The 13,232-nt window shown below is 37.6% G+C and overlaps 3 protein-coding genes across 3 annotated transcripts in view; 2 read left to right on the forward strand and 1 right to left on the reverse strand.

Annotated features, from left to right (window-relative positions):
• Positions 1-1,245: 1,245 nt before the first annotated feature.
• On the forward strand, positions 1,246-5,310 carry alox5ap (arachidonate 5-lipoxygenase-activating protein; the record flags this gene model as incomplete). Its single annotated transcript, XM_079248166.1, has 6 exons — positions 1,246-1,315; positions 2,189-2,294; positions 2,377-2,455; positions 4,185-4,255; positions 4,980-5,061; positions 5,148-5,310. Exons 2-6 carry the CDS (start codon positions 2,213-2,215, stop codon positions 5,308-5,310), a joined length of 477 nt encoding a protein of 158 aa, XP_079104292.1. The 5' UTR covers positions 1,246-1,315; positions 2,189-2,212.
• Positions 5,311-5,804: 494 nt separating this feature from the next.
• On the reverse strand, positions 5,805-7,121 carry medag (mesenteric estrogen dependent adipogenesis). Its single transcript, XM_079248048.1, has 5 exons — positions 6,915-7,121; positions 6,680-6,807; positions 6,282-6,397; positions 5,993-6,157; positions 5,805-5,883 (listed from the first exon to the last, which is right to left on the reverse strand). Exons 1-5 carry the CDS (start codon positions 7,097-7,099, stop codon positions 5,869-5,871), a joined length of 609 nt encoding a protein of 202 aa, XP_079104174.1. The 5' UTR covers positions 7,100-7,121; the 3' UTR covers positions 5,805-5,868.
• Positions 7,122-11,160: 4,039 nt separating this feature from the next.
• Positions 11,161-13,232, forward strand: part of b3glctb (beta 3-glucosyltransferase b) — a gene marked incomplete at both ends in the record, with an annotated part of 28,308 nt that continues 26,236 nt past the window's right edge. The window contains 3 exons of the mRNA XM_079247378.1: positions 11,161-11,190; positions 11,300-11,339; positions 12,460-12,569. Coding sequence (XP_079103504.1) covers positions 11,161-11,190; positions 11,300-11,339; positions 12,460-12,569 — 180 coding nt within the window. The remainder of the gene's footprint in view (positions 11,191-11,299; positions 11,340-12,459; positions 12,570-13,232) is intronic.

Here is a 13,232-nt window from a genome sequence, read left to right on the forward strand (position 1 = left end):
ACTGTTACTAAATTAAAATTTCAGTTTCAAACAACAAAATTTTAGATAATTACACCCTGCAGCTATCTAGCAGCTGCTGTCCACAGAATCTGTACAGCCATATTTAATGAGTAGTTTAATGTCATGCAAATATGAGTTTTTGTGTAGAAGCCAAGATATTACACACACACACACATATGTATATGTATATATATATATATCTATATATATATATATAGATATATATATATAAATTAAAAGGAAATTCAATATTGTAGTAGATAATTAACTTGAGGAAGTCTTGTTCCAGGAGCTGACCTTAGGACAGCTGAATATTATTCCTGGTGGCAGGAATGATATTCTGTATCTTTCAGTGGACCTGAAAATGCCTGTCACTGAACACAATTTGTTGTTTCATCACAGTGTTCTGGAGAGGGTGTGAAGAATCCTGTATCATCTTCTGCAGCATTCTTTGGACAATCAGTTCCAGCAGCTCTTGAGTTATTCCAAGCACAGAACTGGATTTCTTGATCGCTCACTGTGTCGCATACATTAGGAGAAAACTGCCCCATTGTGACGCTAAGGAAAGGAAAATGTTTTAAGTAAAACAGTTGTTCCCATACCGGGAGTCGAACCCGGGCCGCCTGGGTGAAAACCAGGAATCCTAACCGCTAGACCATATGGGACTTGCGAGTGACGGTCGTATCCTTCTGTATTGAAAGTCAATGTCGTGATATCTGTCAGCGTATGTGTGTCTTTAAATGCCTATACATTTGGTTTTCATTTTAGAAAAGTAATTATATGAAAGCATTTCTTGTATCTTTGGCTAAGTACATAATCTCGTCTTCACAGTTAATCTCCATTTTATATGATAAAAATAGCTAAGTCAATAAATTATTAAATAAGTCAATAAGTAATTAAATAATCAATAATGACCACCCTAAACCGAAAATGGTACCTAATGTTTTATTCTCCAGTCTGCGGCCAAGACCCTCTCAATGTTTTTGGTACATTTAAAAGCAGAGGAAGCGTGTCAAAGCTGCATTACCATTAAAAAGCACTCGCAGGTGCTGTTTGACTGAAGGGCTGAAAGTGAGAGCTATCCAAAGTCATTCACACATCTCATTCCATGCAATTGGTCCAGCATTTTAGAATAAAGATACAACAAGATACAAGAATACTTTATTCATCCCCGAAAAAAAAAAAATAGAAAAAGCACATAATCAGGCAATCACAACATAAAGAAAACACATGGAAGGACGTGGTCGGGGTGGGATTTCCCAGCATAGCCCGTCAGTTCGCAGCCGAGAAGGCGCATCCAACCAACTCGCTGTCCGTGAGTGGAGGGAGGGAAAAGGGCCGGAGAAGACGGAGAAATTTCTTTTTATTTACAGTCTATGTGAAAAATAAGAGAGTGTGTCTGTAACAGTGAGTGTGAGTGTGTGGGTTCAGTGAGTGTGTCTATGAACTATCCCCCAGTTCATCTGTGGCACCTGTTTAAATGGGAGTGGGGTAGGCTAGGGGGAGAGACAGCATAACATTCCAGGAGATTTGATAACCAGCCTGCCAAGGCCAATGCAGGGAGCCAGATTCAGATAACAGCTAAGAAGTGCATTTACACATGTAGCATTGTATTGAAGTCTTCTTAAGGACTACATCTTCCAAAGATAACAAGCTATGATTTATCTAGGTTATTCTGCACACTTTCTGCACAATTGCCTCATTCTTACACTGGAGATGGAGCATTGTAAGTGTGTAATTGATTGGATGATGGAATGAAAAAAACTTTCAAGTAAAGTTTTATTCACTTTGGGAAAAGCAAGAAAATACCAGTGAAGAAAATGAATTTTGCAAAGCATAAAGGTGCTCGAAGCTGCTACTTTTCCTTTTCACTGCTGGAAATTTTCATTTCCCTAAGGGAGTCATCCAAAAGAGATTATTAAAGTCAAGTCTAAGTCTAAGTGCACATGTGAGAGTGTATGTGGTTTGTCTTAAACAACACAGAGAGGAAGTTGCACACAACTCGTTGGCACGTGTTTGTATTAAGCCAGAGCATCATATGCATAAAGAGGAAGTCACAAACTACACTTGTTTGTTGTATGGATGTTAGGTAGGGAGTGCATGATGTCATAGTAGGAGAGGTTTATGATGCATATCTGACTTGAGCTAAACATTGCTGGATGTGAAAGAGAAGCTTTGTCTCCCTCAGCATCCACCTGCATCAACACATCGCATGACAGTCATGGACTCCAGCAAAGCAGTGGAAAATATCTACCTCCTGGTCATTGTCACACTCATCAGCGTTCTTCAGAACGGTGAGAAAAACACAAGGCAAGCTTTTTAAAATGCTCACACCTGATTATCGCTTTTCAAATCAGTCCTAATTTGTATCTTCAGCTTTTTTTGCTCATAAGGTAGAGAGGGAATGCAAGAGCCAAAGCCACACATCTGCTTTTGAGCGAGTGTCTTGTGCCAAGTAAGTACCCTTTTCTTTATGTTTATTTCTAAGTTTATCCAGTGAAATCGTTCAAGTGAAACCACAATGGATGCACTGTGCTCAATTTTATAACTGCCAAATATTAATCCGATAGCTAGGTAGTCATTTGCCTGAACATGGGCAGGAAAAACCAGGCAGCAACCTCATTTGAATGCTTAGAAAATACATGTATTAGTTCAGCTTCTGGGGTTGAAAATACAGAAAAAATAAAGTCAGCGTCTTATTAAGTTACAAGACTTAACTAAACAAACTTAATCATCTCTTGTTTGTCAAACAAGATCACAACCTACATTTGAAGCCAGTAAAAGAAAATGAATTAATCTGATTCATGCAGATATAAACAGCATCCTGCTCATGCTGTACTTGCATCATCACATGTGATAGTTTTTTCCACATCTGGCCAAAACTTAGATTTTATTATCTGAAAGCAATCTAACATCTCAGTATGTCCTCCAGTATAATTTAGTAGCAATACTTTTCCTGGGGATGATTTTAAAACATTAGTGCCAACATTACCCTGTAAAAGGTGTTGCAAACATCTGGGGGCAGTGTAGAATTAAACATGATCATGAGTCAAACAATTTTTCAGAGCCAATCAACTTTCGTTGTAATGTTTTATAGTAATTTAGTGTCATCATCACAACGCTAAACTGTTGAGGTGAGTCATTGACTTCCACTATTAGTATATTTGAATATGTTATTTGACAGCTGTGGCAACAATTAACTACCACATTAAAATTACATTAAATTAATTAAAATAATAAATCTGGCTCAGCTTTTCAATAGAAGTTCCCCAAATATTTCTTTTTAGTAGAATTTTGACCTGGTATTCTGCTAGGCTAGGGAAGGAGTGTCATGGCGATTGTATTTTCATATCTCTCAGGGATCTGGTTTAATTTGACATTAGTTTCTGTGAGTCACTCCTTCCTTTTTTTTGACGATGCTTTTGGATAATTGGTTTGTTGAAAAGTACAGTAGGAAAAAGGTAAGCAAGCCTCTCCATGACTAGGAATGCATTTATTGGCTCATTTTTATACATCTGTCATTTTTATTTCTAATGAAAGTGGAATAAAGGAAAAGAATCCTGAATAGTCAAGTAGTCACCTCTAACCATTAATTCCTGAGTCTAAGCAGCCGAAAATGCAAATGATTTCTTATAGAAAGACTTGTAATTCTTTGTTCACTTGCTGGTTGTTCCTTAAATGCATCTCTCTCTTCAAATTTCATGTCAATTTCTAATGTAATTTTTTTTTGTCTGAGGAGATTAAAATTACCTAAAGAAGTAATAAATTCTCAGATATCAAGACAAAGACATGCTTATTTATAGTACAGCAATTCCTCTTTTGGTGCTCCTTTAGTGGGCTTGTGAAGAATGACTTGTGGAACAGTATAAGGTTTGAAGGATATGGCTTTGTCCAACACATTGTCCAGATCATTGCACTGCAACAGCCAGTCTCTGCTGACATGGAGAGTAGTCAGTTTTTCCTGGCTCTCCATATCTGGGTTATGTAGCTCAACTTTTCTGACATCCATAGGACTTTTTCTCAGTTTTTTTTTTTTTGTAGGCACTTCTGCTCACCAGTTGCATAACATTTCCTGCTCATACAGGACTTGGCACAGCTCTCCAACCTGTGTGATTGCTTCAGTCTTATTACAAGCAACTTCCTTATGGTTTCTGTTCTTGTTTTTTTTTTTTTTTTTTTTCCAGTCGTAACTGCATGGATGCTTATCCTACTTTCCTGGCATTAATGTGGTGTGCTGGGCTTTGCCTCAATCAAGGTAATCATTAAACAGTGTGGAGGAGACTGGCACATATTTGTACTGCAGTTCACACCCATATGTGTAAACGACATAGAAGTCTGGTCAAGATTTGTGTGCTCTTTGTTTACTGCTTTACTTGATTTTAAGAGGCAGCAAATTCACATAATCCCTTAGGAGTTTTATTAATGATTATTATTACATTTGTAAGTTTTTCCTAATCACAAATGTTATTTTGCTCCATGCTGGGGCACAAACAACCTGTACTCATTCTAACTGGTGATCATGGTTCAACACAGCAGGGAAGGCAACCACATACAAGCAGCATTCTGCTTTACCTAATAACAAATAAAACTCTTCTGATTACTCCGTTCTCTACACAGTAACACATGAACATTTTAACCTACTTAAAGCTTAGAAGTCATTACCTTTACATGCCTTTCATTTATTACCCTTTATCAGCAGCCCTGTTCATGTTTTCTAAACCTATTTTTTGTTGCAAGTTCACATTTCTTCATTCCATCTGAAATTTTAAGCTCTGAGTGAAGAAAAACTTGTTGGTCACTGCACCAGGTCTTAAGCAAAAACTGTTTCTTAACATCTGGCACAACATTAAAAAGTAATTCAGAGATAATAGCAGGGTAGCTAAAAGGAGACAAGATGGCCCGTGTACCTATTGTATGTAGTCCATAGTGTGTTTTATGGAACCACCTTTATTATTTTTCCCCTTTTCTGTCCCTGAAAGCTCCAGCTGCTTTTGCTGGGATCATCTACCTGCTAGTCAGGCAGAAGTACTTTATTGGATATTTGGGACAGACCTCTCAAAGGTAGTTTAATTCAAGCAATCTACTGCATAATGCCAATGGATTAAGTTGTTCTCGAATCATTTTTAAAAATATATATTTCTGTGTAGCACCCCAGGATACCTGTTCGGGAAGCGCATCATGAGCTTCCTGTTTCTGATGTGCATTGTGGGCATCTTTAACTACCTGATGGGGCGCTACTACGGCAGCGACTACAAAGAATACGTAGAAACCATCACCAATGCCGCATCTGCTCTTCTGCTCATCCCTTAGTTCTGTGCATGTCATGTAACTTACACATTTTTAGCAAATACAGCTGTGCATTAAAACACTTTGCTTTTTAGGTTGTAAATGCATTTATTATGTTTTTGTTCAGCAAATATACATCTAAAATTACAGCTTTCCTGAAATTTTTTTTCCTTTTAGCGCAATGATAAGTCGTTTTTTTTTTTTTCATTTTAGTAGCATAAATTTAAAGCTCTTTCACCACGGTACAGCTTGAAACTGAATGATGTCAATAAACATTTACTTGTACAAATTTCTGTTTATACACATAATTTGCCTGAATCATTTTTAAGCCATCCAGAATTTCCGTCCTCTTCATTGTTTTTTGTCCACTGAACAGTGGAGAAATCTGGACCTGATCGCTTTTATAGTAAAGATCCGACAGTCTCAAAAAGTTCGAGAATTTTTCACCGGACATGTTCGTTTCACAACCACTCATCCACTGATAACTGGACTTCATAATCCATTTTTCTTATGGAGGTGGTTAATGCCACTGAAAACTGACAAATGAACCCAGCTTTGTCCTCTTCTTCTTCCACAGATGGTTCACGTAAGTGTCAGCTTTAATGATGGTAAACACAAGAAACATCACATTAGCCATATACCTCCTAAAAAGTACAAAAAAGGGTAGATTATTACGAAACAAAATAAGAAATTGCTTATAATTTACCTTAAATGTCCTTCTGCTGAAACCAAACCAGTGTGGGAAATCAAATAAGGCATCAGAGTAGTATTTGAGGGTGAAAGAAGTGTCCTTCCACACGGGTTTGACTTTTGTGAGGTTATCAGTGAGGTCTTCAGGAATCCAGCTCTCCAGAGCGTCATGCAGGACAATCTAAATGAAGAAAACACCGTTTTGGATGCAGAAATGTATAGCAACTCACACCCAACAAGTCATAACAGTGCAGCCAGACATATAATGAACAGAATCAACAGAGACACGACCAAGTCCAGCTTACATCGACCCTGTAACTCTCTCCAGCCACAGAGGAGATGGTCCAGTCCAGTCCTTTCTCCATCTGCCACCTGATGAAAGGATTGCTGCCATCGAAGGACACCACATACTGCTTCAGCACTGAAACAAGGAGGAGGGGGGTTTGGAAGAAAATAACTTCATTTAACCTCATCATTGTGCTATCTTCCACGCCCAGCTGGAAAGGACCCCAGTCTGAAGCCAGCATGAGTCACCTATACCACCAACTACACACAGCTGTAGCCAAAGAGCTTAAAAACACACAATGACTCCGACACAAACTATTCTCTGCTAACCTAAAACACCAGTGGTGGTTTGGGAACTTAGTCTGTTGTCTGTATAGACTAAAATGAACACACAAATAATATTTGGTGCTTGGCTTACCTCTGACTTTGCTTTTGCTGCTCATAGTGAGGTCCTGCTCGCAGGCAGACACCAGCAGATAGATCTTCTTGGAGAGCAGAGTCTTTCTGAAGCTCGTATACTCCCATAAATTGTTTATCGTGACTTTACTGCCATGAAAAACACACGAAAATACATAAAGACTCATGCTTAAACCCGCGCTTTTATATGTGTTCATAAATACATTTTAGGGAACACAGGTGTGAGTGTTTCTCACCTTCCCAGGGAGTTCTGGAAAACTATCTTCCCAACGCAGGACTGGAAATCGTCGATGAGCACCAGACTCTCCTCCTCGTCGCTGTGGACTCGGTAACCCGAGCAGAGAGCCTCCACGGAGAAACCTACCGGTGGTTTTCTCAGAAACTCCTCTATTTCTGTGACATTCATCTGTTTGTAGGACATTGTGATAGCTGTTATTATGCCACGTTTTTCCTGCTGCACCTCTGCTGTCAAGCGCGAGCTGGAAGTAAAGCGTGTTGTGTTAAAACCCAGGATGACTTCCTGTTACCGTCAGCAAGTTGCACGTCATGTTGGTTATAACTTATTAACTTATAACTTATTGCAGCATGCCTGCAAGCCAGATAGTTCATATTGTTTATGCAAAATGAAAGAAAAATGGGTAACTTTTTAAAATATCAGACAGAGCCCAAAAAGTGAAGATTAGAATACTTTTGTAAAGGTAAAATATCACGCTGTAAACGATAGAAACGTCCTGAATATTCGACGAAAATATAACAGTATGTGTTTGGATGTAGTACAGCAGTTCTGCAGTGAGAACTGCATCAGAAAATAATTCACTAAACGTTTAAGGAAACATTATGCAAACCAAATCCATTCTACAAATATTATCTCTGCGGATCTTGATCATACAAGTCAGTTTTAGAAGTACAGCACGCTACATGAAAATTTACTTGTAATTTCTGGTCTAATTGTCTAGACTTGCAGAATCAATCTATTGATGTTATACTGGCTAATATGGAGATACAAACGTCAAAACTTATGTCCCTAACCTCAGCTCCAATCAAAATCAGAATCAAATAAAATACACCTGAATGCCAGGTTTTTATGTCTAAACTGCTATAAACTGTAATGAAGTGATATCTCAGCTGTTCTGCCTGTACAGATGTATCTGGTTCCCTATTACTGATGTTATGTAACTTTACAGGCACTAGAGTTTTACAATAGGAGGAACATATTTAAGATTTGTAGCCAAGAGGAGCCTTTTTAATGTTTCTGAACATCTTCCACAATCTGCAAAATTAAAACAAGATAAAGATATAAATAGTGAGGCTGTTTTTTTTTCTTTTCTATTACTGTCTATTACTGCAGGGAAAAGAAAACCTTAGGTAGTGTCACACTCAGAGTATTTAAACGTCACAGTTTTCATATCGCAGCTTGTGTATTATATTGATTTACTTTCTATTTATTGCATATCTAACTTGTGTAACTTATGACTTCAGTGTGACTTACAGCCTTTGCCCCATAGTCTGTACATAGTCTCAGATTAGCTTCAACAGAAGCTATAAGCTCCTCACTCAATATTTGATCAATTTTGTGTGTGTTGTTGGTTAGGAATATCATTTTTAAATAACTCCTGCCTTTTGAATTATGCTTCGTTGGTATAAAGGAGTCCAAAGTGTGCTTAGAAAATATTCCCCACACCATATTGTCACCACCCGCCTGAACTGTTGATTCAAGAAAGGATCCATTCTTTCATGTTGTTTTTGCCAAATTCTGACCTTATCATGTGAATGTCACAGCTGAAATGGAGAATCATCAGTCCAGAAAATATTTTTCCAATCTCATATTGCACGGAATTGCCTGAGTAGTTTTTAGCCTCAGTCTCTTGCTCTTATCTGTCAGTGTGATATTGAGTGACACCCAATATGGTCTTCTGCTACTGGCTTCAAGGTTGAATGTGTTGTGTTTAGAGGGGCTATTCTACATACCTTGGTTATACTGTGACTTTTTTCATTACTGTTGCCTTTATATAATCTATGTAGTATCAGTCTATAGCCTTTCTTTTAATCGTGGATCATTCTCTGTAAACCCTAGACACAGATGAGTGTAAAAAAAACAAAACAAAACAACAGTAAATCAGCTATTTGTGATATGATCAGAGCAGCCTGTCTGGTACCAACAAACATGCCATATTCTCAGTAATCATTCAACCCCATTTGATGCTTGAGTTAAACTTCAACAAGTTGTCTTGACCATATCTATCTGCCTCAATGCGCTGGTAGTTGTTGCCATGTGAATGGCTGATAAGCTTGCGTTAACAGGTAATAGATACCTAACAAAGTGGCTGGTAAGAGTACATCGGGACAGTCACGCTCGCGTACTGTCCGCTAGAGGTCGCTACAGCTCCGCATTGACGTTCACTACAAGCAAGCAGTCGTACAGCTCAGCCAGTGTAGGAATGTCAGAAATAATTTCTTATCCATGATTGAAACATCCCCTGCAGGAGGCATGTCTTGTCATGTTGGGGTACACGGATGCAACCTGGTTATTGTTCTTCTCTTTTGTTCAGGTAAGTGGAGCGAATGCCCCGCAAACACACCACCAATCAGTGCTAGCTTACCTGCTAATAAAGTTAGACACACTCGGTAGCCAACGACCGGAAGTAAGGTTGTTTTACCTTCCAAAGTGAAAGTAATCCTAATATAAAAAATAGAGTACTTGGCATGATATCATGGATCATGTTATAAGAAATTCTGTAGGTTATTGTTATTCAGTCAATTTATTCGTGAAATGTTAGTTGCTGAGCTGCAGAATGCCCCAATACGGTTTCTTTTCTTTTCTTTTTTTTAATTTGAAAATTGAAACAGGAAACAAATATTAAGCTGATATTAACTTGGTGCAGTATTGTTTTATTTCCAGTTTATTTTTGTTTGACATTTTATGACATATTTTTAAATTATATATTTATTAATTAATCGTAATATTAATAATTGTTTGATTTATTAATATGACTTTTTGCAAACATATGTTAATTATTTATTTAACATATTAACATCTTTGTAAAATGTGCTCAAATGATATTTTCTGCCAAGATCAGCATGATTCATACATGCATATTCAGATTCCTATATAATGAGCTTTTTCTGTACCTTAAGAGTGCAGCCTCATTGAGACTTTGCCAGTGCTTTTCTTTGCCACCATATAAGACAGAAAACACAAATATCCAGCCACGTTTAGCTTGACTGACTTCATAGCAGTGGATATGAATTTTAAATACTTATTGTCAATATTTGATGTCAAGAATTGATTGTAACCACTGAACTAAGATGAATTGAATATTCAATATTACCTTCAGTCTTGAGGTCAGTCTACAATACTATAGTGTTTACCTGATGGCAGCAGTTTAAAGTGGTTGTGATATGGGTGTGTAGGGTAGTTGCAGATGTTAAGACAGCATGTGTTGTAAATATCCTCCAGCTGTGTTATTATGATCCTCTAACCTTTTGTTTGTGCTCATTGTACTTCTTTCTGGTCAGCTGCACTCCAGCTGTGGAACATACGCACAGGTGCAGTTGGTGAGGATGATTTTGTGTCACAGCAATAGTAGGATTGCTCTCCTTCTACAGCATAGCAGTAGCGTTAAATGTCTGTGAAAGTTCATCTGAGAGAGGACCTTTCATCACAATTCATATTCATTAGAGTTTGATGTTTTTTAGTAAACAAATAGGAGAAAATTAGTGTATAATGTCAAAATTTGAAGGAATCTGGCAGAATTCCAGTGCAAACTAAGAAAGTTTTATCTTAACCTTTTCACGAGATGGCAATAACTTATACGGGTTGGAGGAATATAAGATGCACAATCACACAATGGAAACATGTATGATGGAAGGGCTTGAATATATAACAATAAACAATAAAACTTTTTCTTATAGCACAGCTCACCTCTCCAATAAAACGTGACCGTGTTGTACTTTGACATATAAAAGCTATTGGATTATTAATTTAAGGTTGATTTATATCACTTCATCTTTTTTGTGTAGTTACACACAGCAAATCCCTCTCAGAGCACATTGTGATCCAGTCAGTGTTTATGCAAACCGTTTTATATAAAATAATGTCCTAGCTAAGAAAAGTTAGTTTCTTGTTGGACTTTCTTAGCTTTATTTCCATCTTTAGTGAAACAAAAAGAAAAATGGTCATGTTTTTACAACATTGCACATATTAAGTAATATCACCTGGAGATTCTCTGGTCTCAAAGTCTGGAGTTTCCATTCAATCACAGCACTATTTTATTCTGATAACAGGAACTCACAGCTGCAGCTTGTACCACTGAAACTTGCACTATTCATGCCACAATGTCATAAATACTCCAAGATGGTAAAAGTTTGCTTAAAGTTAAGACATGAATTGGCAGGGAAATGGTTATTCTTAATTAGAGTTTGAAATAATATTTATTTATGTCAACAAAGTTAGTTCTAACATTTGTTTCCCTTTGTGGCATCATGGCCCCTCAGCTGGAGACAAACACACAAGTAACGTTCATGTAAGTGCAGACCCTCAAATTTTTGCTGTGATTATGTTTCGTCATGAGGCTTAGCGTTTTGTGTTTGAACTAACAAGGATCTTTGTGACACGCTGCAGGCAAAAGAACACCAGGAGTACCCTGCACATCAATCTGTGGGTGAGTGAGGTATTTAGTTGCAGATCTTATGTTGGATGACCTGTAATTCCCTTTTTTGAACATTTTTTAACTCAGGCAAAACTGAGTTTATTATTTTTGGCTCTAAAACACTCTGAGATTCAGTTAATTTTAACAGGATTTTAAACCCATTAAACAGATCTCAAGAGCATATCTTTTCTAAACTGGGGTCCCGACCCCCACAGGGGTCCCAAGATTTTGAAAGGGGTCACCAGATCATTGTAAAAGCAAATGTAGCCAAAAAAAAATCTATCTGTTATGTTGAGGACTGCAATGGACTGGCGAGCTGTCTAGGGCGTATCCTGCCTTTCGCCCAAAAGACAACTGGGATAGGCTCCAGCTTCCCCGCGACCCTGAATTGGATCAAGCGGTTTGGAAAATGAATAAATGAATGTTATGTTGAGAACTGTGGCACAAAAACTTCAGGAACCACTAGAGCTTCTTGCCCCAAAGCAACACTGAAAAACTGTCCGTATCTATGCTGGGCTGCTAAGGTCTTAACAATACTTCAGAAGAAACAGCGAAGGCATTTCTCCTGTTCGTTTGACTTCCTATTAAACTCAGCATAGAATATAAAATCCTAATTACTTTGAGGCTTAAAAAGTCCTTATATACATATATATATATATATATATATATATATATATATATATATATATATATATATATATATATATATATATATATATATATATATATATATGTGTGTGTGTGTGTGTGTGTGTGTGTGTGTGTGTGTGTGTGTGTGTGTGTGTGTGTGTGTGTGTGTATGGGAATAAATGAGTTTAAACTTCTACCCATCCCTTCTTGAACATGAAATGAAATGATGTGTTTTGACTCTTGTGTTTGCATGTAATGGACTTTCCACCTGCTAGTTTTCTCTTGCTTGTTCTTATTTTTGGTTTGATGTTTGTTCTTCAAAATAAACTACTAACTGACAAATAAAATGTACCACTATATCTTCAGGGAATACGATGTTGCAAACAGTTTGCTTCGGCTTAGTTAAATAGCAGGAAAGTAAACAGCCTGTTTTGCTACCTGCCTCAGCATTTGGTTTGTTTATTCCAGTTTAGCATCTCTTTCTGTGTATTTGTGTTTTCAGGGTTAGAGGAGGTGCTGATAGTGATCCAAAGTCAGAAGAACTCATTCCATGCCCATCGTGGAAACCAGAGGAAGGCAGAGATTCTGCAGCAGGCAGCAAAACTTGGACAGGTGATATTTATTTGTGCTTATTTGGCTGTTTGTGATCAGACATGTTACACCACTTGAGTTGTTTGACTATGAACTAGTCTTGTAAAAATAAGGAAGACATAGTTGTATTTATTTGCCGTGCCACCCCCCCCCCCCCAGTCCTTTACCAACTGTAGTAATTAATAAACCAGTTATTATGCCATGTTCTTGCCCTGAAGTGAAAGCGAATGGATTTAGATTCCAGGCGGCGTTGGATTCTCAATGCCTGAACTGTTTGCAGCGCTAACCAAAAAATGAATTTCTAGATTTGTCACAGTGGCGGCGGGATTTTTTTTAACATGGATTTCTCCAGTGCAGAACTTTGAAATTATACTGGTAACAATAGCTCCCAGTATCCAGCATACATCCCACAAAGTGCTATGCTGTCCACAGTCAACAACTTGTAGAAATCTAAGATGAAATTTGTTCTTTGCTGTGGTATTTTGTTGGTACCATAAGGTGTCATTCTTGCCACAGAGCCTCACCATCTTTGCCAAAGGGAACCAGCAGGTTTTAGTTATTTTATTTATTTATTTTTTTATCATTTGTGCTTGCAAGGTGGGTCTGAAAAACTAATTGGTTTTATGTCTCAGAGGAATCAGTGAACAGGTTGTTTGTCTTCCTTTGAGAGGAGGAATTGTTTTA

The sequence above is a fragment of the Telmatherina bonti genome, assembly GCF_933228915.1.
Source record: "Telmatherina bonti genome assembly, chromosome: 10".
In the NCBI taxonomy this organism is placed as follows: domain Eukaryota; kingdom Metazoa; phylum Chordata; class Actinopteri; order Atheriniformes; family Telmatherinidae; genus Telmatherina; species Telmatherina bonti.